This window comes from Myxine glutinosa, chromosome 11 (genome assembly GCF_964187855.1).
Source record: "Myxine glutinosa chromosome 11, kmMyxGlut1.1, whole genome shotgun sequence".
NCBI classification, from domain to species: Eukaryota; Metazoa; Chordata; class Myxini; order Myxiniformes; family Myxinidae; genus Myxine; species Myxine glutinosa.
Genome location: NC_136271.1, coordinates 120,565,046 through 120,590,478, shown reverse-complemented (window position 1 = coordinate 120,590,478; position 25,433 = coordinate 120,565,046). Strand labels below are relative to the sequence as shown.

Sequence of the window (25,433 nt, the reverse complement as noted above, 5' to 3'; positions counted from 1 at the left end):
CCCTATCTCCCAATGGTGAAGAATCACGTAAAAAAATAAATAATTATCATGTCCGAATCCATAATCAGATCACCAAAATCGAATCCATTCTTCCTTCTCAGACACCCAACCTGTCCAAGAAGTTTCGTCCAAATCCATCCACAACTTTTTGAGATATCCCGCAATGTATCGCTTTTGGCCAAATCTCCCAATGGTGAAAAATCACTTTAAAAATTCTAGTAGCCGGATCCGAATCCGGATCTTCACCAAAATCTAACAATTTCGTCCTTGTCACATACGCTACATCCCTGCTAAACTTCGTCCGAATCCGTCCACAACCTTTTTGTGATATTTTGTTCACAAACAAACAAACAAACAAACAGACAGGGGTGAAAACATAACCTCCATCCACCTTTGGTGGAGAGGTAATAACATTGTTTTCAACGTCATGTTACAGTGACGTCATCGTCTCATTAAAATAATCTTTTCCAGTTTTCTTGGGCAAGGTCCTTTCTTCCCTTCTTTCTCTTTAACTCCCATCTTCTTCCATGCAATATTATTTTCGTCCGCCCATTCCACGCCCCACTATGCACTCCTTTATATAGCTCCAATAGCCCCGTCACCACATTCCCACCTCTTGTGTATGTAATATGTAGAATAGTGCTTGCAGAACATCCAGCTGAGAACGTGTTGACGCAGTACGTGTCATAATGACTTTTTTAAAGGGACCCTTCAATATACAGGCGCGATTTTGTTGTCGTCAGAAAGACATGATTATAAAAGCACGACCTGATTATAATAACGATGCATTATATTTCGACCTTTTCATCACTTGCATCAAAATCATGGAGCCATCTCTTCAGTGATGAATTTTCAGAAAATGGCCACCTGTACCAAAGCATTTTTGCCAGTTGTTTAGCTGTGTTTTCAAAATGCTCATTTTGCATGTTTATCGCAAAAAGGGTCCCTGATTCTGCAGCTTTAACTCTGAGGTTATTGTAATGCTTTGTTAGATACTATATATAGCAAGAACAAAGTTTGTAGTCAAACGAGTACTTCTGCAAAGGTTAATGTGAAGCTCAAGATGCTGCTATTCCCAAAAGGCCCGTAGTACCAAGAAAAAGTCTTGAAGTTGATTTCAAATAAATGAGATTCTGAACTTGCGCAAAGGTTGCATTGAGTGTCTGAGAGGAAACATCTAGTCGTATTATGTAATGAACAGACATAAATTACGCTGTGATATTCAGAAACGAGAAAAAAAAAAAACCACGCCAATTCGAAAGTAGTTTTTTGAGCGGGGAAAAAAAAAATTCATTAATTATCAAAAACGATCTGAGGAGCAACTAATTTATTGGGAGTAAAACCTAGATATATCGATGTGCATGTAAACAGGAGCATAAAAGGTAAAGATTTTCTTTGAATGACTTTAGTCAAATCCATGTATAGGGACCATTGTGGCGGACACGGAAGCTCACTGGCGTGGTGACATCATTCCGCGCACCAAGTGGGAGGCGGCCACGCCGAGGGGTAGGCGTGGCCTCAGGATATACACCGGGCGTGCAGCCCGGAGCGCGCCAGTGTTACAGTGAGCTCTTGAATAAAGACTCTTACAAATTACCGCGTTGTCCGCTTCCTCCATGTTTACAAGCAGCGCGCGTAACGCCGCGCTTTACCATCAACCTTTTGCATTCACAAATATGTCAACATTTCGACATAATTCCCTCTCCACTGTTTAATTTACAACTGGCTTCTTAACATGCCCTTCCATTTCTTACACTGACACCCTTTTCTTATCAAACTCTTCCCACACTTTTCTGCACCATGCTTTCTTCTTTCTCCTCCTTTCTTAAATTTAGCATAAACTCACCCCACCCCCTCCAGATCTAGCTGTGCATACATAATAAATAGAAGGTGCCATACCTGTCTGGACAGAAGCATATAGGTATAGAGGATGGCTCGTGTTGGAGCTAACAACAATCACAAAAAAACAAACTGACACATAAAACATAACATAAAGGGAGCGGGAGACAAGATGGTGAGAGAGGGGGAGCACACAAGTACAACATTTGAGAGCAGGGACATCGGGAGATCTGTGGGAGGGAGAGGGCTTGGGGGGAGGAGGCACGGGATGGGGGGTGGGGGGGTAGAGGGGGTGGGAGAGGTATAAAACACATGATGAAGTAGTTGCTGAAGCAACCCACAAATACAACCTCCATAAGAAAGTTGCAGATATAACAAGAAAGAACAATCAGAGATTGCAGACCCTCGCCAGGATGTGTTTTCTTTTTATTTATTTTTATTTTTTTGCACACAAGATCGAGGCTTGTGAAAGAGCGAACATTAATCACACAAAAAGTCAAACCGACACAAACCGACGCATAAAACACAAAATAAGGGGAACGGTTGACAAGATGGGGAGAGAGGGGGAAGGACACAAACACAACATTTGAGAGCAGGGACATCGAGAGAACTGTGGGAGGGAAAGGGCTTGGGGATGAGGTGGGAGAGGTATAAAACATATGGACACTGCAAGGACTTCCAGGAAAGAAGTTGGAATTTCGAAAAAGTGTATCTGGGGTGAATTAGCGGGGGTAGAAAAGATCAAGGTTTTGGATGGGGGAAGATAAGAGATGGTGGTGAACAGCTGTTTTAAAGAGCTGGAGGGAGGAGTGGGATTGAAGAGAGTAAGGGAGTTTGTTCCAGAGGCGGGAGAAAAGGGGAATGAAAGAGTGAAGGTGAGCAGAGAGCCTAGACTTTGGCAGTTTAACCATAAGAGGGTTGCTGGCAGATCTTGTGCGACCTGTAGGAATATTTGGGGGACAGAGCACAGAGAGAGCTGGGGGAGCAAGGCCGGAGAGGAGTCGATAGAAGACAGACAGACCACCAACCTGCCTGCGGTGAGTGAGTGAAAGGCCCTCGGAGTTAGCTTCATCGCAGGAGATTCCAATGATTCTGAAAGCTTTGGCTTCAACAGCATGAAGCCGAGCTAGGTGTGAGGCAGGAGCACCGGGCCAGAGGGGGGAACAGTATTCCATTGAACTGTGGATGAAAGCCTTGTATGTGGTGAGGAGCTCAGGTGTGCCGGAAGGACTTCACACGACGGAGGATGCCCAGTCGGCGACTGGCTTTGGAGGCCAGCTTGGAAATGCGGTTTTCCCAAGAAAGATCATGGCAGATAGTGAGACCCAAAAGCTTGAGTGACAGAACTTCTTGGCGAGGATTATTGAGAAAGTAGATGGGAGGGTTTTCCAGTCGGTCTTTTCGGAGAGACATACAGTCACGTGAAAAAGTAAGTACACCCCATGTAAAGTTTAGACTTTTTCAACTTATTTCAACATACAGCTTTTTGATCTTCATTTCAACAATATTGATTGATAAAGGTGATATAATATAACAAATATCATGAAACATTTACATTTTGTAGTCCATTGTATAATTTAAATAAACATAAATGCAAATTTTGCATGTGGAAAAAGTAAGGACACCCCTACATTTATCACTACTTCAAATACCGAAAAATTAAAAGGAGGTGCACCAGCTCAGGTGCAAATGATTAGAACATCGTTAGAGAGGATCTTGGAGGAACCTGTCTTATTTAAACCTCAGACATTTAATTTGGTTTGCTCTTTGTTGTTGAAGTCCTGGTCGATTGCTGAAATTAACACCAGGGGGGTTGACTCAGCCTGTCATCCTTCAGAGGTCGGCAAATTGAGCACAAGTTCACTGGAAATTCCCTGTGTGTCGGAAGAGTCGACTAACAGGGTTGGTGGCAGGAAGGGCATCCGGCTGTAAAACATTGCTTCAAAAAGGGGACCATGGTGCCCGAAAAAGGCCAACCCCTGCTCTGCAGGAAAAAATGGCCTCTAAAGGTGATTCTTCTTCTTCTTTGTTGTTGAAGTAAGCGGCGTCACCATGCCTAGATCAAAAGAGCTCTCTGAGGCCTTCGGAAAGAAGGTTATAGATGCCTTCGAGTCTGGAAAGGGATTTAAAAAGATCTCCAAACAATTTGAAATCAATCATTCGACTGTCCTGAAGATCATCTACAAGTGGAGAAGATTCCAAACAACTGCCAACTTGTTCAGGCCAGGCCGCCCTAGCAAGTTCAGCCCGAGAGCAGACCGCAAGATGCTGAAAGAAGTCTCTAAGAACCCCAGAATGTCATCACGGGACCTACAGGTAGCTCTTGCCACTGTTGATGTCAAAGTGCACGAGTCTACTATTAGAAAGAGGCTGCACAAATTTGATCTACATGGGAGGTGTGCCAGGAGGAAACCTTTGCTGTCCAGAAAGAACATCAGGGCAAGACTAAAGTTTGCCAATGAACACCGAGGCAAAGACCAGCACTTCTGGAACAATGTGCTCTCGAAAGATGAGTCAAAGGTAGAGCTATTCGGCCACAGTACCAGAAGACATGTTTGGCGCAAACCAAAGACAGCATTTGACCACAAGAACCTGATACCAACTGTAAAACATGGCGGTGGAAATATTATGGTTTGGGGCAGCTTTGCTGCATCAGGGCCTGGGCAGCTCACCATCATAGAATCCACTATGAATTCTTCATTGTACCAGAGGGTGCTTGAGGATCATGTGAGGCCATCTGTCGGAAAGTTGAAGCTCAACCGAAGGTGGACCTTGCTACATGACAATGACCCTAAACATACCAGTAAATCCACCAAGGAATGGCTGAAAAGAAAGAAATGGAGGGTTCTGGAATGGCCAAGTCAAAGCCCGGATCTAAATCCCATCGAGATGTTGTGGGGGCTTTTTTAAACGAGCTGTGCATGCAAGAAACCCCTCGAACATCGCACAGCTGAAATAATTCTGCATGGAGGAGTGGGTAAAAAATTTCTCCCAGTCGATGTCAGAGACTGGCAGACAGTTATAAGAAACGCCTACTTGAGGTTGTTTCTGCCAAAGGGGGCAATACCACCTATTAGAGCCAAGGGTGTACTTACTTTTTCCACAGAAGGAAATGGCATCTCTGTTAATTTTTTGTTGAATAAATTATTGCAAAGTCAATTTTTCATTATTTTTTTTTCAATTAGATCACCTTTATCTATAGATACTGTTAAAATGAAGATCAAATATTGATATGTCCACATATGTTAAAAAGATTTTAAAAAACATTTAATGGGGTGTACTTACTTTTTCCACATGCGAAATTTATGTTTATTTAAATTACACAATGGACTGCAAAATGTAAATGTATCATGATATTTGTTATATTATATCACCTTTATCTATCAATATTGTTAAAATGAAGATCAAATAGCTGAATGTTGAAATATGTTGAAAAAGTCAAAACTTTACATGGGGTGTACTTACTTTTTCACATGACTGTAGTAAGAGTGTGAGATTTGTCAGGATTGAAAGACATGTTCCACTTGTTTGACCAGTCTGTGATTTTGTCCAGGTCTGCAGAGAGTGAGGAGGCTGCAGGCTACCGATCTGAGGAATGAGGAATGGAGCGGCAGAGAGTGGAGTCATCAGGAAAGAGATAGAGAGGATTTTCCAGAGAGTCGGAGAGATCATTGATGAAGACCAGAAAAAGCACAGTGCCCAGAACACTACCTTGGGGAACACCGGCCAGAACAGTAAGGGGCGATGAGAGAAATCCATTCAGGGCCACACGTTGACTACGACCAGAGAGGAAGTCCGCAAGCCAAGCGTGGAGATATCCATGGATACCATAGGAGGAGAGTTTGGTGAGCAGAGCTGGGTGCCAGACCGTATCGAAGGCATGTGATATGTCGAGGGAGACAGCTCTGATTTCCTGTTTGGCATTGAGGACCTCCATCCATTGTTGAGACAGCAGAAGCAACATGTCCAGAGTAGAATGACCTGGTCTGAATCCAAATTGATGATCGGAGATCAAGCCATTGGCGAAGAGGAAGGATTTGATATCCGAAGCAATGATGGATTCCATGACTTTGCTGATAAATGGGAGCAGGCTGATTGGTCTGTAGTTGCAAGGATCTGTTTTTGCACATTTTTTGTGTAAAGCGGTAATGTTTGCTGATTTCCAAGATGCTGGCAGATGACCTTGAGCAAAAGAGAGGGTGAAAAGAACAGAGAGAGAGTGAGATAGAGCGGCAGAGCAGGATTTTAGGACCCGTGGGCTGATGCCATCTGGTCCATTTGCAGAATCAGAGTCGAGGTTTGACAAAATCTTCTCCACCTTGTCAGGAGAGAAGGACACAGAGTCCAGGAGCAGTTGGGTTCGACTGGGTAAGGTGGGAACAGAGAGAGATGGGTTTGGGACACAAGATTTTGAGGCAAACACAGAGTTTAGGTAGTCGGCTTTGTCACGTGCGGTGTCAACTGTGTAGCCATTTGAGGTGAGGGAGGGGATGGAGGGGGAACAAACACCAGAAACGGATTTGACCAGACGCCGCCAGGATTTGGAGGAAGGAGACAGGTTTGAGAGTTCATTCTTCAGTGTTGAGAGATAGTGCTTCCTGGCACTCCTGAAGGTAGACACACACCTGTTCCAAACTTGGTGGGAGGAACTGAGATTACCTTCAGTTGGATTTGCCTTCCAAGAGGCAAAGGCAAGTTGTTTCAGGGCAACTGCCTCACCACAAGATTCAGTGTACCATGGACGGGAGGAAGGGTAAGACAACTGAAGACGAGATGGGATAAATCTGCATGAGAGAGAGCAGTTAGCTTTGGAAGAATTCCTCGGAAGAATTGATGTCAGAGGCAGGAGAGATGGGAGACCAGTCCAGATGATTGATGGCTGCTTGCAGCCCGTGCCAGTCGGCCTGAATGAAATGCCAGACTCGTCGACGATGAGGAGGCTCTCTGAGAATGGCCAGAGAGATGTCCACTTTAACAAGCACATGATCAGAAGAACCGATTGGAGCAGAAGAAGAGCAGCAGGCATTTGCAGGGAAGTTTGGCATAACCAAGTCTAGAAGAGAAGATACTCCATTGACTGAGATCCGGGTCGGGAAATTGACAGATTGTGTCAGTCCCAATGAGTCACAGAAGTCCTTTGCTGAGGTGCCATGGCTGGTGAGAGAGGAACCCACACCCAGCCAGCTGGCATGATGACTGTTTAAGTCGCCACATATGAGGAAGAGAGAGTTGGGATGAGTTGATAGAAGTTGGTCCATGTTGTCAGACAGCGACATGTAAATGAAGTCATCACTGTTTGGAGGACGGTACAGAACACATATGAACAAAAGGTGGGAGCGGAGAGGAAGCCGTAGCCAGAGGTACTCCTGGGGGTGGGGTGGAGAGAGGGCAGTGCAAGGAGAGTGAGGAAGAGAGTTTTTCATAAAGATAGCAACCCCACCCCCAGGACGAGGCTCAGGTCTATCATACCGGAGGAGGAAGTAACCAGGAAGAGATATTAAGGAATCAGAGACATCTTGAAGGAGGAAAGTTTCTGTTAAGCAGATCAAGTCTGGATTGTCAGAAGCAACCTGAATGGAGAGATCAATCAGGTTTGAGCGAAGGCCCCGGATGTTTGAGGTCCATATCATTAATGAGGAGAGAGGAGGAGCATCGTTTGCAGGAGAGGGGAGGGGTGGGGTCGGGGCAGATGAAGGATGGGCGGGGGAGGTAGGAAGAGCAGTTAATAGCATGTCAGAGATTACAGAAGATTTACAAGAAAGGGAAGGATGAGGACGAAAAGTTTGATGGTGATGGGCTGAGGCACAGTGAGGGGTTCTTTGAGGGGTGGCAGAGGAAAGTAGAGGGTTGGTGGAGGTGGAGGTATGAGATAGAAGGGAGATGACGTCGGGAGGAGGCAGCTTTGAGAAGGGGGCGGGAGGGGGGAGAATTGGAGAGGGATGGTAGAGGAGGAGATTTGAAGGGGAGCGGTTGGGGTGGTGTTTTGAAGGGGAGGGGTTAGGGGGGAGTTTAGGAGGGGAGGGGCAAGGGGGGATATTTGGAGGGGAGGGGCAAGGGGGGAGTTTAGAAAGTGGATGATTCATGAAAGACGAACATTTATAACAAATTGGGTTTATTGTGATTTTCAAGTTAGCGATCCGTTTAAGAACGATAGAGGAGGGGTGGAATGAATTTAAATTTAGAGCATGTAGTGATTTCGAATTATAAGAGATTGAATATTTTTTTGAAGTCGAATGAGTTGGAGAGGAAATTGAAAAGACCCTTTTAAATAGGAAGAAAAACAGCGAGTTGTAATATACCACTGAATAAAACACTGCAGGGGAAAGTTTAAACATATTTAAACAGAACCGTGAAGAACAATCTAATATTCACAAAAAACCAACGGGGAGAGGGAGCCTAGAGGGACAACCACAAGTCACGTGAAAAGTGAAATGGGGGTGAAACACGTGGTCGAAGAACGAACGAACAAAAAGAACAAAGAAGGAAATGTTTTTTTTTTTTTGTTTTTTTAGTTAAGATTTTAAACAAGGAAGTATGGGATGAAAAGAATGGGAAAAAACTGAGAGAACGAGAGTAGCAGGACCACAATCGACCGCTGAGAGAAAACAAAGCCTCCAGGTAGGAAGCTTAAAGAACAACAACAAGGCCGCAATATATCGCGGCACGAAATACTCGACCACTCTATACAGGTATGAAAGATTAACACCGATAATCTTCGAAGGGACGCACTATAGGTACACACACGTAAGATAAATACAGTTTCGACAAAAATACAATTTCGAACAATTACTTAACTTTGAGCGTGCGTGAAGGTCGGGACAGCTTCGAAAAACCGTGACTTGCCCTGTAAGATCTCGCGAGATTTTTTTCAGTGGCTTTTAAGGCATTTGTGTTAAAACAAATATGGCGACCAAACCACGTGACTAATGACGTTATCTTTTTTTTTTCTCCACCATTTTATCCCTAGATTATGCTCAATAAATTTCATCTTGATCTGATGAAGTTTTGAACTTGTCGAATTATGACGTCATAATGGAGGCACCTATGACATCATCATTAACAGATGCTATTCCACATGGAGAGTTATTTACAATGAGCCATGTCTCAATTTTTTCTATGCAGCGCCTTCGGAGATACAGAGGTGCATTTTGTTTCCGGTTTTTCCAAGATGGCGGCCGAACCACGTGACTGATGACGTCATGTTTTTCTTTTCTTTACCAATTTATGCCGACATGGCGCTCGATAAATTTCATCTCGATTGGATGAAGTTTTGTTACTTGTCCAATTATGACGTCGTAATGGAGGCACCTATGGCATCATCATTAACATATTTTATTCCCCATGGAGAGTTCTTTACTATGAGCCATGTCTCCATTTTTTCTATTCAGTGCTTTCGGAGATATAGAGGTGCAAATTTTTGCGGTTTTTCCAAGATGGCGGCCGAACCACGTGACCGATGACGTCATCATTATTTTTTTCTCCACCAGTTTATGCTGACATAGCGCTTTAAAAAATTTCAGCTTGATTGGATGAAGTTTTGTTCTCGTCGAATTATGACGTCATAATTGAGGCACCTATGACATCATCATCAACATATTTTATTCCCCATGGAGAGTTCTTTACAATGAGCCATGTCTCCATTTTTGCTATTCAACGCATTGAGATATAGAGGTGCAAAGTTTTTCGATTTTTTCCAAGATGGCGGCCGAACCACGTGACCTATGACGTCATAATCATGAAAAAAATTATACAGGTGGAGTTGCACTTATGGTGAAAATTTCCTTTCAATCGGACCAACGGTTGCAGAGAAAATCATATTTGTTCTGTGCAGACAAACAAACAAACAGACAAACAAACAGACAAACAAACGGACTCAAATGCAATATCCTCTCCTCTGGCGAGGGTAATAATTGGTGAAAAGGTGATTTGGAATCCAAAATCCTTCCCAACGAGAATTCTCAACTACCCTCTTCTCGCTGAGCCAGTCAACACCACAAGTAACCAGGAACGATTTTCATTTGCTGATCGAATGCAATGACATTGAGTTACCGAGCTCTGCTTGATGGGCAAACCTATAATTATATATGCCTCGGGCTTGTGTGCCTGGACTATGACAAATAGTTGCTAAGCCCATGCATCGGCTTTTGCCGGAAGGTAGACCCTCTACTTGCTGATTAACATCAACATCCGGCTCCGTCTGTTATCTCGAGGCTATAACAAGCATCTGACAGCGATGGCACCTGGGTCGCCTGGCCCTACTGCCGCGGTTAACTGGCAGCAGCTAAGCTCTCTTGGCTCGGCCCTTGCTTCGACGAATCTACAAACTCCACCGCTCTCAGACCTGGATTTATATCGCTAACTTTTTGGTTGAATTAAGAATGGGTCATATTTACCATGCCAAATGTTAAGTAATTATTTGCCATATTTTTTTGCAATTTTCTATTGGGGTCTACAGTCAGACAACGAACAAAGAGTCACCACTATTTTATATGCATTTGAGTTCCCAACCATCACAAAATCTTCCAAAAGAAACAAGTTCTTTTTACAATTGTTTAAATGAGTCAGTCTTCTTCACTAAAGTGCTGTTCTTCTGTTTAACGCACCCAGTGGCATCTTACTGTTCCCATCTGAACCACAGACTCATGACGCAAGCGTAACCCAGGTTCACATCCCATATGCCATATGTGCATTTCTCCTTACTTTGGGCTGACGAGCCTATTCAGTCCACTGCAAGATGAAGGCCTCCTTCAACATGTTCCATTATGTTCCTCCCTCAATATCACATTCCCTCAACATGCAATGGCAGGCATGTCAAATGTGCATACATCCCATGAACATGTGTTTATTCACTGTTCACGAATGTCCTTGTTCTCCATGTTAATGTACATGGATGATGTGTCGTCAACATCCGGTTGTCGTAATATCTCCAGCCTGCATGTTTTGCATACAAGCTCACGCTCGATGATCTCTGCTCGATGCTAAAAAATATAAATACAAGCAAATCGAGACGCAGACAATACAATCCTCAGGTCTGTCGGGATAGCTTAAATATACAGTGCATTCAGAAAGTATTCAGACCCCTTCACTATTGTCGCATTTTGTTATGTTGCAGCCTTATACTGAAATCGTTTAAATTCATTTTTCCCTCATCAATCTACACTCAATACCACATAATGATAAAGAGAAAACAGGATTTTAGAAAGTTTTGCAAATTTATTAAAAATAAAAAACTGAAATATCACATTGACATAAGTATTCAGACCCTTTGCTATGACACTTGAAATTTAGCTCAGGTGCCTCCCATGTCTCTTGATCATCTTTGGGGATGTTTTTACACCTTGGTTGGAGTCCACCTGTGGTAAATTCAATTGATTGGACATGATTTGGAAAGGCACACACCTGGTCTATATAAGATCTCACAGCTGACAATGCATATCAGAGCAAAAACCAAGCCATGAGCTCGAAGGAAATGCCTGCAGAGCTCAGAGACAGGATTGTGTCGAGGCACAGATCTGGGGAAGCCTACAAAAAAATTTCTGCTGCATTGAAGGTTCCCAAGAGCACAGTGGCCTCCATAATTCTTAAATGGAAGAAGTTTGGAACAACCAGGACTCTTCCTAGAGCTGTCCGCCCGGCCAAACTGAGCAATCGGGGGAGAAGGGCCTTGGTAAGAGAGGTGACCAAGAACCCGATGGTCACTCTGGCTGAGCTCCAGAGATCCTGTGTGGAGATGGGAGAAACTTCCAGACGGACAACCATCACTGCAACACTCCACTGATCTGGGCTTTATGGCAGAGTGGCCAGATGGAAGCCTCTCCTCAGTGAAAGACACATGAAAGCCTGCTTGGAGTTTGCAAAAAAGCACCGAAAGGACTGTCAGACTGAGAAACAAGATTCTGTGGTCTGATGAAACCAAGATTGAACTGTTTGACTTCAATTCTAAGCGTCATGTCTGGAGGAAACCAGGCACCGCTCATCACCTGCCCAATACCATCCCAATGGTGAAGCATGGTGGTGGCAGCATCATGCTGTGGGGGTGTTTTTCAGCAGCAGGACCTGGGGGACTGGTCAGGGTTGAGGGAACAATGAACGGAGCAAAGTACAGAGATATCCTTAATGAAAACCTGAAACAGAGCGCTCAGGACCTCAGACTGAGCCGAAGGTTCACCTTCCAACAGGACAATGACCCTAAGCACACAGCCAAGACAACGCTGGAGTGGCTTTGGGACAACTCTGTGAAGGTCCTTGAGTGGCCCAGCCATAGCCCTGACTTGAACCCAATCAAACATCTCTGGAGAGACCTGAAAATGGCTGTCCACCGACGGTCCCCATCCAACCTGACAGAGCCTAAGAGGATCTGCAGAGAAGAATGGCAGAAAATCCCCAAATCCAGGTATGCAAAGCTTGTCGCGTCATACCCAAGAAGACTCGAGGCTGTAATCACTGCCAAAGCTGCTTCAACTAAGTACTGAGTTGAGGGTCTGAATACTTATGTCAATGTGATATTTCAGTTTTTTTCTTTTTAATAAATTTGCAAAACTTTCTAAAATCCTGTTTTCTCTTTGTCATTATGGGGTATTGAGTGTAGATTGATGAGGGAAAAAATGAATTTAAACGATTTCAGCATAAGGCTGCAACATATCAAAATGTGAAAAAAGTGAAGGGGTCTGAATACTTTCTGAATGCACTGTATGTGCACTCACCTGTGAGCTGTCTATCCTGGGTTCATATCTCAACCCAGCTATAAATTGTCACCCGAGTGTTCCCCATGCAAGGTGATGCATCAATCTGTGTGACATCCATTGAGAGGAAGTGAAGCCAGAGGACCCGACTGTCAGCACTGGTCATTGGTGGGCGTTAACGATCCCAACTTTTTTTTTGTATTGAGTCATTGCTCGTGTAGAACATTGAACGGATCAGGACGCAACATCCTCTATCAGTAGAGAGAGGGAGGAAACGCCAACAGCAGGGTTCACCATGGAATTGCCGTTGTTGTTATCATATCAAATTCCATTCCATCACCTCTCCTTGACGGGTATATCCACTGGTTTTAAATATGCGAGAGGAGGAAGACTTATTGGAGTCACATACATGAAAAGTGGAGGGCAAGGTGGGTTTAAAAGCCATAAGAGGGCATACATAAAGAAAGGCATTACACATGGCAAGAGGTACCAGTCACCACCTATTTTCCAGCACCAGCATGCACATAGATGAAATTCCAGACACTGCTCATAACTTTTGCTGACACTACAGTAACCTATTTTTTATTGGGCAGTGCTGCCTTTTCATAGGAACCCATTTATTGCCACCCTGGGGTCATTCAATCTCCCAGAAAGTGTATCCCGACACCACATAAAGACCAGGATGGGCCAGGCAGGCAGTTTACCCCTCCATTAAAGTCATTAATGAGCCTGCTGGGTTTTTATCGTTAGGTACGTCGTAATTCGCCTGGGAAGAGTTCAGTTTCTCGAAGCTTCGAATACAAATCCTCAATACCGCTACCTTTACATTTGGATTTGAACTCGCAAACCACTGTGATCACCACTAGGCCGCCGTTATCTCCATTATCCATTACTTTATTTTGGAAATACAGACTTGGCACTTAATATGGAATATTTTTTTTGTGGGGGTGAACTTACTTTTCAAGATGTCTTAGAACCAAAAGTTCATTGGCATTATGTTGAAATTATTCTATATTTTGTTAATGTGACCTTTAAAAGAAACAAAAACCACATTTGACATTTCGAAACAAATAAATTGATCCTTGAAAGTGATGTAAACTGATATCGAACTCAATTCATGGACAGTACTGTGTTAAACTTCTGTACGTTTTCCAGAAGTATCTCTTTATTTTGCGCATTAGCCAAATATATTTTAACAAAAACAAAAGTTAAATTACGACTGGGATTACGGACAGTAAAATTACAGTTCAGTACTTCGTGTAACCCCCACGAGCATTCAGGAGAGCACATACACGTTGAGGCATGCTGCTCACGAGATTTGCCAAGGTTTGGACAGGAATCGCTTGCCATGCAGTGACAATAGCCTGCTGCAATTCACGCACAGAGGTCGGCTGCTGGTCCAAGTGGTCGATTTGACGCGTTAATTCTGCCCACAAGTTCTCTATCGGATTCATATCCGGGGACATGGCAGGCCACTCCATATGCTCGACACCACGGTCAGCAAGAAAGTGTTGGATCATGCGAGCACGATGAGGCCATGCATTGTCATCTTGGAAGACAAAGTTTCCTCGAAAGGCTGCACGAGCAAATGGAAGCAATGTTTCTTCCAGAATGGCCCTGTACTTGAACTGGTTCAGGTTTCCATTCAGAACAACCAGGTCAGTTTTGCCCCCTGCATGAAAAGCAGCTGAAGCGGTCACCCCACCACCTCCAGCTTGGACTCTTGGCACTATACAATCTTTGTTGTAGGCTTCATGCACTTGTCTGCGCACTCAGACGCGGCCATCTTGATGATAGACCAGAAATCTAGACTTGTCACTGACGATCACGTGATTCCAGTGTCCTGGCTGCCATTGACAGTGCTCTCTGGCCCACTGCAATCAGTGCTGGTGGTGTTGTCTGGTCAGGCGTGGCTTTCTCAGGGGATGCCTGGCACGATAGCCTGCTTGAACCAGTCGTTGGTTGACTAGCCTTCTGGATATAGGCACATTTGTCAGTTGCTGCCACTCAGCCCTAAGCCGATTAGCTGACTTGGTACGGCCATTGCGGACTAACCGGTGCAGCTGGCGATCACCCCTCCTTGTGGTTCTGCGGGGACGTCCTGGCCTCGGTATTGGAGTAGGGACACCCCTCTGAGCATTTCGTTTCAGGATCTTTTTTTTTTCTTTCTTTTTTTTGTATACAGAGTCCAGGCTCGTGAAAGAGCTAACATTTATCAAACAAACAAATCAAACAAACAAACAAGCAAACAAAGTATATAAAAAGGGGAGCGGTCGACAAGATGGGGAGAGAAGGGGAGGAAGCACACAAACACAACATTTGAGAGCAGGGACATCGGGAGATGTTTTTGGAGGGAGAGGGCCTGGGGAGGATAGGTATAATAATGAGAGCAGGATAGGTATAAAACGCAAGGACACCAAGGACTTCCAGGAAAGAAGTCAAAAGTCACCTCAAAAAGTGGATTTGGGGTGAAATTAGCGGGGGTAGAAAAGATGACACCTGACCTGACCTGACCTTGAGTGATGCCATACTGCCGAGCAATAGCACGCTGTTTCATGCCGTAATTTCGTAAAGCCACCACTCCATGACAAACAGCATTGTCGAGTTGACGCACCATCTCCAGAGGAAGCGGCAATAACTTTTGGAGACGTGCAGCAGTTGTTTTCCACTAATACAGAACGCAACAACCCTTGTATACCCGACTGTGAAGCCAATCATCAAATGCAGCTGTCCGTACATTTTGCCACGCCACCTGTGATATAATCCTGTTGTTGACTTCTTGCTGCGACAGACAATCAGTGACATGGTTCTTTTAACAAATAAATCACCAAAGTGTAAAAGAAACTCACCAGATTGATATACTGAGTTAAGAAAGTAAACCCAAGTCAAGAAAAAAAAAAATTCCATATTAAATGCCATGTCTGTATATTGATATATATATATATATATATTTAAGAAATATCCGTGGAATGGACTGTTTCTTCAATTCAAACCTCTCTCGATTCTTGAATGACATCGAGGGTTAAAGTAGCTGTAAAAAAATGGAGTATCACTACAAGCTATTTGTATAAGTTCACAAAGTGGTCTTTGTAAAGACAAGTCAGACAACGAAGAGACAGATAATAAAAGGAGAAAAGCGGAACACACAGAATAGGTTATAGAACGTTTTTGACAGACAAATGAACAACACCATATATTAGGTAAGACCCGACTGTGGGGCAACAAACAGTGCAAAAAGAATTCGAGGAACTTCACACGGGGAGCTGTATTGGAAATGTCAGACTGGGCTCTATAATGTAATCGTGACCCCAAGACTGTGAGAGTCGTCCTGAGAAACACCACTAGGCCAAGCGACCGCCCCGCAGGCTGCCTCTCCGCTTCCAGGTTCTGCTTTCTCCACACTTCTCCCCCTTAACTGCCTCTAACGAGATTTGCTGCGGCTTTGCTGAAAAATGAAGCGACGCGGGGGAAAGAGCTAGCAGCGAGCGCTCCGGTAAAGGGTGCTCCTGATCTGTGGCCAGGCCGGATTTAAACTTCAATTTCGCAGCCGTGAGCGATTTCCACAACAAACCGTTTTTCAGCACCGCCCAGACCCTCAGAGGCCTCAAAAACGGAATAAGCGAGTCGCGCTCCTCGCTATATGAGACTTCTGGGCGGGACCACAAAGAGCTTGGAAAATCCTTTCAGACAGCAGGAGGAGGAAAAGGAAGTGCAGTATATTTTTCGCTCGCGGGGCACGTGGGAGCTGCTGCCTGCCTTGGCCGAGCAAATCGAAGCGCTTTAACGGAATATTACTGGTAGGCTCGGGGAAGAGATAGAAGGAAGTATTTATATCGTGACGGCTGCCTTTAATGGAAGGAGCGGCTCCCGGTGACCCTGCCATAACGCAGCAATTTTGCACCTAAACTCACAATTCCATGTTGGCGGCGAGAGCGGAGAGGAAGGTCACATTCATTACGATGAGGGTCCCCCGCATCCGCATCAAACTTGAGATGGGCGCTCTTAGTCTAATATCCCAAACCAACGATCTTAGAAATCGCTGCTTGGACAGCGAGAAGTTAGGGTTAGGGCTAGGGTTAGGGTTCGTAAGCCTTTCCATGTGCATTTCCTCTTGCCTGCCCGTATACCGTACACCAATATGTGAATGGAATCGCAGGCAGCATCTAATGTACGTAAATTATCCGCGTGAGAAATGGAGATGGCATAAGCACAATTATTTTAACGAGAGGATGTCTGCATGGAGGGTGAGCGATTGAAGCCAAAAGTGGAGAATAAAAGAAAGTTAATCGGTCTGAGAATTGCATAAAAAAATTCCCCTTCATTAAGCGCCGGTGTTTTGTGTGTTACTGATAAAGAAATATAGATATACATATGTATAAAATATATATATATATATTCCAGCAATATTAAGAATAATCTTCACTACATTATTTTCTGCGTTCGCTCGAAGCGTAATCAAGTTTCTAAATGAGAGCAATAGCAATACGCGGATGCAATTATCATGTGAATAATTGGCAGGGATTCTTTTGAAATGGAAATTTTTTTTATTTCAAATCTTCCGGCTGAACAATTTAACTGTGCCTCCATTTTTGTGTAGTGAAGACTGATGACAAAGCCGGTCACCTACCTATTGCTCTACAAAGAATAATATAAAAACAAACAAGGTGCAGATGGTTGGAATAGCTGCTCGTGCTCGTGATTTATCATTTGGATTTATGAGAGATTAGATCAGTGCTGCTTTCAAATAATCCATCAGTGGCATGACCCAAAACTTTTCCCCATAAACTATGGCGTGCCAGAATGACGAGTTCACACGACGTCTTTACTTGACACGTGCTAGTCGCTATCACACATAACGGTATTTTCCACTGTGTATGAGTTGACTAAGAATTTAAATTTTTTTCCTCCAATCAGGAGTCCAGGTATGACCTTCTTCGCTCTGAAATGGAGGAAAATCTTCAGCATTCCGAGCCAGTCCACTACAATTGTAATTAGCTGAAATGGCTCGAAAGCCAAAAACGTTTATCAATATTTCCACAGCAACCGTTGCCTCTTAGGACAAGGTAAATTTCACCTCCAATGAAAAGGGCTTTTGCTCCGACATATATATCAAAACCTAATCACGTCTCTCACCCGTAATTGGAGGGAATAACCAATCGATTACCCCAGGTGACTCGGATTTCCTTAATTAACCCCCATGCTCTTCCAACCAAAGAAAGCTGCATAAGGCACCCAAGAAAAGCTAAACAAGGTAAGCCCTTTACTGTTTCAAACCCTACCTGAGTTCCTCTGCAGCTGCAGACATTCATAATTAGCACATACTTGAGAATCACAATGCGAAATGCCTCCTCAGCCGCTGGACCGGCTTTATCACTTGTTGGCAAGTCATCAGGAGCAACATAGATAGAAACACACAGCACAGAGGCTTTTATATATACATATATATATATAATCAAGATCCAATCACCTCTCTCATGCATAGTTGGAGGGAATAACCAGTCGGCTCTCACCTCGTCAATTACCCCCAGGTTCTTCCAGCTGAAGAATTACAAGCGTGCGCAAGTGTGCACACACACATATATACCGTATACATATACTCGTATATTTCTGTATTTCTGCACTATCAGGTGAAAAGGTCATCACCATAAAATTATTCATATCCAAGGACTCTACTTGTGCATGCAAGAAACACCCCGGGTAAAGGCTCTGCTTGTCTTGATGCTGTTGAATGCGAAAACCCTGAGGATACCGTTGTCGGGATAACTGCCCTGTTGGCGCTGTACCCACGTGTGATAACGCTTTCACTCCCAATGTTGCATCAACATCTTAGCGACAGAAGCTGATGCGAGCGATGTTTCTTGCCACCATTTATGACCATGGACATCAAGCCTCCACAACAGAAGGGACAAAATTGACAGCGCTAACTGGTTTAAAGGCACGAGGGTTACTTCATTAACCGCTCGCCAATATGAAAACCCACCCCTTGTCATTTTTATCAACTTTGTCCTGTTTCGATCTCCTGTAATGAGTGAGTGCTCAGAATTCCTTATCTCTGCGGTGCAGGCTTGGTTCACGAAATAAATAAAGGCGACGCACGCATCGCTTTACACACCCCGGGCGGGTATTCCATTTGATGCTTAACAAAGTGGAGAGTGTCATCCCTGCCCGTACAACTCCCAAATTCAATTTCCGATTTTCTTGCATGTGCTTTCCGATGCATTTTCAACTTTCAGGAAGCACCACAAACTATATATCCTGTGGTTTGGCTGGAAAAAATAATGACACAAAGTGTGAAATCAAACAGTTAAATGACAAAATCTTAGGGTCCAATGACGGTGAGATGTTGATGCGGGGATGTCTCAAATGTGCCGCGTGTTCGTCGCCCAGATCCTCAGCCGGGCGTCGATCCGTGATTTTTTGAGCTTTTTGCCTTTCTTGTTGTCTGCACCTTCCCTACCACCCCCAGAACCTGGACACCTGATGATGGGAGATCAAGGTAACCGCTTGCCTCGCTCCATGTTCTCTCACGGTGGGTGATCGACGTTTTGACTGCGCGCATATTAACACAATTTGCACACCACGGTGTATGGAAATCATCTTGAGCGATTGATGTTTGTTTATACTGTATTATACTCGCGTTGTGTTTGACCAGTGAGAGGTCGTGCACCCCATCTCGGATTTTGCAACGGGTTGCTGCAAAGTTCAGAGAATCTGATTACTGTTCGTATATTGGATTTGCTGAATCGTATGGAATGATTTCCTCCCATTTTCATGCAGGACAGTATCATAATACGGTCTCCTCTGAAGGATGGTGTACTCGTTGTGTGTGCAGTGAGAAACTTCTTGGGAAATCTTTGCAGGAGACATTTACATGTACATGCACTAAGCACATGGAGTTACAAAAATAATAGAGGTCACAAGGCAATACTGGAGGCCCTACAAACACCCACAGAAAGAATCCAGGTTTTCACAAACAAAACTGATAAACTTGGATTTTATGAATTAGATAAAACATTTAAAATCTGTTTTCACCTATCAGTGTTCAATGCTCAGGGGTTGGTTCAGGGTCCTTAGTAATACCTATTTAGAAAGTACCTAGTGGGGCATATCTTTATTACGCACATACACCTGACAGTTTAATATTACCCCTGGTATGCTCCATAGACATCCCTACACTTCCCTTCCATCTTCTCCCAAACATATTCCCCTTCTCTCTCCAACCTCCTATCTCTGTTTCTATTTTCTAAGGCCCTCGAATATTATTCTTCTGTCTCTTCTTGTCCTTCTTCAATTATGTCCCATTAGTTTGGGATTGGCGGATCATAAAGTGTGCCTATGTTTGGCCCAAGTCACAAACCAGCTGGTCAGGCTCGACGTTCGCCTTCATTTGGTTTTGGGCTGGGATTTGGAATTTGACCAGGAACGACAGCTCGCTCCCTCCTTGAGGAAGACATTGTGGGATTTTTGTTTATCATCCTCCAGTAATTAAAGCCAGTAGACGGGTCACCAGGTCAACGACCATTGGAAGGATGACACTCTTTGGATGCAACTGGCCTGCCAGCGGATCATGAATTTGGCAATTTAGTGTTGAGTTGGGAATCCAACCCAGACTAGACAGCTAAAAGGTAACTTCGCCAACTCTGCAACATGTTATCAGACTAATTTCTCCTTTTCTTCCTTCTCTTAATCTTAATTGTATCAATACATTTACCCATTCTCCCCCATATATGAGGACCTATCCTCAATGCCATCTCTCATCGTGACCCTCACCTCAAGCACGGAGGAGAGAGAGCAGCACGAATTGGCCAAATTAGCCTGGGGTTGTAGATGCAACACCTTGGCTGTGCGCTTATTTTATTGACAGCCACGAGATTGCACAAGTGTTTCCTCTGTATATGTGGGTGAAAGACGTTGGGTGATACGTATGCACATAACACGCCACATGCGTACACCCACGGGCAGGTGCGTATCAATTAATGGCCACACTTATTTAAAAGCCGAGGAGATGGGATGACAAGATGGGCCATGAATGTAAACACACAAAGGCATCTTCGCCAATTTACAACACTGTGGAAGGGCAGGAAAATTTATGGCGATTATGATTACGAAAGCATTAAAGTTTAATGGTGCAAGAAACCCGGGCAAGCATGTTGGGGAACGTGAAGGAAAGGGGAGGTGGGAAATGATGGAGTTGTGGTAGGATGAGGGAGGGGATGAGGGCGAAGCTAAGACGGTGAAAACTGTTCATGTACAGGGCAGCTTGGCACTATATCACAGATGTATAATTCATGCCTTTATCAAAGAAAAACAATGATGTGATGCAATTAGAATTTGTAGACTGCCTCAAATTATGTGCTTATGGACAACATCGGTTGTTTTGCTTTTGAAATGTGACAAAGTAGGTGTGTGTGTGTGTCTTTGTGAACGCATGCCTTTGTCAAGACACCTCAGCTGTATGTAGCTGTCACCATAGATACCGCATGGGATAGGGGACCAGCTTCAGTGGAAAGGTGGGTTCTGTGAGGCTGGGGTGGGTGAGTGGGAGGCTGTGTATGCCAAGACAGAGAGTGTTTGCTGCTCACATGAGAAGCCGGGATATCGAGGCAATGAAAAATTTACAAGCCTCCCGAGCGTGCATGTTGCCACAGCCTGCTGACCCTTTATATAGTCCTGGCCGTGCTGCTGGATGCTGCCATGTGGTCTTGCTGTGCGTCTGGGTTTCCTGGCTGCACGTATTTCTTTCACACAATGTCTGTGTCTCGGCACACTGCAAAGTGTTTGTGACTGCTCATTGCCCAATACAGCGATTGTAATATTTCTTTCCCTAAATGAGGTAACAATTTACATCAGCAAAAGGAACATCAATAAGCAAAGCTGGTAGTATCCAAGATCTAAAGTATGGCATTGCACAGACTATGCAATTATGTGACAGAAAGATAGCAGGTTGTGTCTGGATACATCCATGATGAGAGGAACATAATGTTATATAGATCATCAACTGCTGTGTATTGAAGTAACAGTAACAAAAACATTGAAGCTACACCCAAGTTCTCAGCGAATGGGAGGAAGGTATGATGTGAACAAGCTATGTGACCACCATGATGACTGACAACACCGAGAACACCCTAGGGGAGACATTTTGGGATCAACTATGTCTCAGGTTGAGAAAACATTGGTCATTGTCTGACATCACAACAAGGGAGAAGTGGACTTCAAGAAAATTGGCATTGACGGAAGCCGCAGAGGACAGCTTGGGCTATGAGGAAAGGAGGCAGCCGGATTGGTTCAGAAAAGGTTATGCCACATTGGAACCATTATTTCAGCAAAGGAACAGTTTGTACTCTAAGTAGCTCTTGTCGGGGCATGAAACGGATCGTAGAAAGTTTGCTAAGGCACATCCAAGGAGGCTCGGTGGGTAGTGAGAGAGGCAAAATATATCTGGTTCCAAGACAAAGTGAAGTAACTTTGGTGGGAAGAAGGTGTGGCCATGAATATGAGGCATGCAGCATGGAATGAAGGGATAAATTCCAACAAGGTGTGTTCCTATTAAGGATGAAGCTGGAATCACCTGTACCTCTCAACAGGAGAGATGGAAGAGACATTTCTCAAAAGTGTTGTCATTTTAACATTGCTGGGGTTGATAAAGTGAGATTGATAAATATGATAATGCAACTGGAGGAACCACCATCCAGGTTGGAGACACTTGTGGCTCCAAGCCATCTCAGAAATGGAAAAGCAGGTGGATAATCTGTCATCCTGTGAGACATTTTGAGAGCTGGAAGCCACAATAGTGAGTTCCTCGATCACCTTTGCAACCTCATACTTTCTATATGAAGTGGAAAGGAAGTACCGAGAGACTGGTCTGACGCTGTATTGGTGCCTATCCCTAAGAATGGAGACTTTTTCTTTGTGACACCTGGCATGACATTGCTCCTTTTGATGTAGTTGGAAAAATTGTAGCTAGGATCTTGCAAAAACGACGACAGAAAAAAGCAGAAGTGGAACTGCCTGAATCCCATAGTGGATTTGTGGTAGGGAGAGGCTGTTCAGACGTGTTTGCAATTCAGCTACTTCAAATGAAGTCACATGAGTGTCAAGCTAAGGCCTTTTTCTTCTTTATTGAGAGAGTTGCACTGAGACAAAAATGATGGTTGCTGTTAGAAAAGTCACCGACTCTTGCACAGAACCCTTGCAGTTGGGGAATGAGGAGATTGAGTGTGTACAGGAGTTCCCCTACTTGGGGTCACTGATTGCTTTGTCTGGGAAAGTGGATGTGGATATTGAGAGGAAGATTGCCCAGGCTTCCAGGGCCCTTGGTGCTCTGAGACAATCTGTTTTCATGGATAACTGTTTAACCACCAAAACAAAGCATCTTGTTTACCAGACTTGTGTACTATCTGCGCTGTTGAATGGTCAACACCATTGTGCAAACATCTCAAGAAGCTAGATGCTTTCTTCCATAGATGTGCATCAAAGCAGTCCTCGCCATCACGAGATGACAGCAGTGGACCCTGCACTTACCATCACATGCATTGAGAGAGTCATGGGGGAGATCCATCAACAGTATCCAAGAAGGTGACACAGACTAGGCTGGCTATGTCATGTTGCCAAAATGACGGACCATCGCATTCCAAAAAGTATACTCTTCAGTTTGCTTTCACAGCCTTGTTCCCCTGGCGGACCTCGGAAAAGATGGAGAGACCTTATTTAAAGGGATTTTAAAGCTGTGTGAGTTATGGAAGATCGTTGGTATGCAGAAGCTACAACATGTAGGGCATGCTTGTGTGTGTTACCGAGCAGAAAGGCACGGAGGAAGATGTTACAAACCAAGCAGACCAACAGACAGCTACCTTTGACCAGAATCAGATACAATGTCTAATGTGCAGTTGTGTATTTTGGACGGAAGGGGCATAAATGTGTTGATGAAAGACATAAACGAATAAATTAACAAAAAGGTGTAGTTCAGTGTCTGATATGCAAGCGGTGACTTTGCAGCCAATTTGGCCTTGCTATAGATAGTTGACCTACGGAGCAGAGGCAGGAGCACCATGAAGGTTGCCCCTATTTAGTGGTCCAGTAACAGTATTATAGCAGTGAATAGACAGGACGTGTGTGTGTGTGTGTGTTGTATACTTGCATTGGTAATCTTTTCCCTTGAATGATGCTCCTTCCATCCACCAGGAAGAACATGAGATTGTTGTATATTATGTATGAATTGATCTTTCTTTCCTGCTGTCCACCCACTGGATAATGACCCCACCCCGTATTTCAAAGCACACAAACAGAACTAAAGCAGATGCTGCTTGGATAATTTTATGGGATTATTATTGGCTTTCTTTACACAATTGTGAAAAAAAATACTCTTGGAAAGTGCACGACTAATCTTCTGGTGTGCCAGGTTATTGCAGGAAGGTTGTATATGCAGAATTGATGCAATGTAACTATTTACCTGTTTCGTCAACAGCAAGGTACATGGATACATTCCTGCAGTGGATTTTGATTGCGGACCGTTTATTTGATGCACTGTTCAAACACATCTGTCAGGAGCTTATTCAGGCCTAAGACGGAGAAAAAAAAAGGATGCTTTCACTGAAAAAAACCCCCTAAAATCATCCTTTTCACTCCATTCCAGTTTTTTGCAAAATACTTTTTTTTTTTATCAACATTTTCACTTTCTTCCCAAAGGCTAAAATCCATGTTTCTTTTTGAAAGCAGTCTAATCCAGGATTACCCATTGCACCAGGAAATCTCTTCATGGGTGAATTGTATTATATTACGATGGAACATTCATAGTTGTGGCAGATTTTACATAGATAATGACATCTGTAGGCTTATCGCATTTTAGAAATCACATTCTCTTACTCTTTTTGCATCGCCATGATGTGTTCTTCTTCGGTAACTCGCGTTTGCTGGTGAAAAAATGCTAATGAGATGTGAAAATGTGCACACATACATGTGTATTTCAATTTGCATACACTTGGAACGATACAAATATGCTTTCCATGTATCTCTTCGGTTCACGTTTCTATTTACAATTGAGGGACGCACGGCGCTGGGAGGAAAGTTTAAACCATTTGATCAGTTTGTTCTGTGGAAGCATGAGGAAGTGTCAAAATGTTCTCTCCCAATCTAGAAGGCCTATATAGTACCGGTGCTGGCAGAACTCACAGATGTTGGTCCCTGTTTTCTGGAGTTTCAGCCATTTATACTTTGTTTTTCTCAGCAGCGAGTGAGTTTCCCAATGCCGTTGGAATATGTCATGTTTTTAGCTCTAAAACTCTTTTGACAATGGAGGGGAAAACTTTTTGACCCCCTCCCCTCATATAATGCAGTAATTATAAAGTTAAAATACAAGAAAGGCTGCTGTAATGATTGTGTATGTGATGACATCATAGGTGGCTTGAACCAAGTCTTGAGAGAAACAATTAACTGGGACTTTCATGTTTATATTAATTGGGACTTTCTCTACACAACAATATTCTGAAAATTCAGAAAGTTCCGAAGCTAAATTTCACTTTTATGTCTCTTTTATTAACAACAGATGTCATGCATAGTCATACATGTTATATTGAGTGCAATATTTTCATTACGCTTGGTGATATAGGGGGACTGAGTAACATAAAATGAGCAATCAAAAAAAAAATTTCCACGACACAATATTCACTCTTGGTTTCCCTTTTAAATACTTGTAGTTGATATTAACATTATTACCAGCAGAGTATCCGCCCTACGGGCGATCTTGTTTCAAGCGTGAAATACATTCTTAGGACACGTCTCTTTATTTGGGCGGTGTATAGGCTACAGACTGCTGCCTCGATCTCTTCTGAAAATAAAAAGAACCCAGGTTATGTACATGATGCGAAATCATGCGTACTGCTTATGTGCATATATAATACATCATGGTTATTTAAA

The 25,433-nt window shown here is 43.7% G+C and overlaps 1 protein-coding gene across 1 annotated transcript in view; it reads left to right on the top strand.

Annotated features, from left to right (window-relative positions):
• The window catches only part of LOC137436928 (neurexin-1), a 1,559,617-nt gene that overhangs the window by 118,068 nt on the left and 1,416,116 nt on the right, over window positions 1–25,433 (top strand). Inside the window, exon 3 of the mRNA XM_068131164.2 lies at window positions 18,988–19,050. Within this exon, the coding sequence (XP_067987265.2) occupies window positions 18,988–19,050 (63 nt within the window). The remainder of the gene's footprint in view (window positions 1–18,987; window positions 19,051–25,433) is intronic.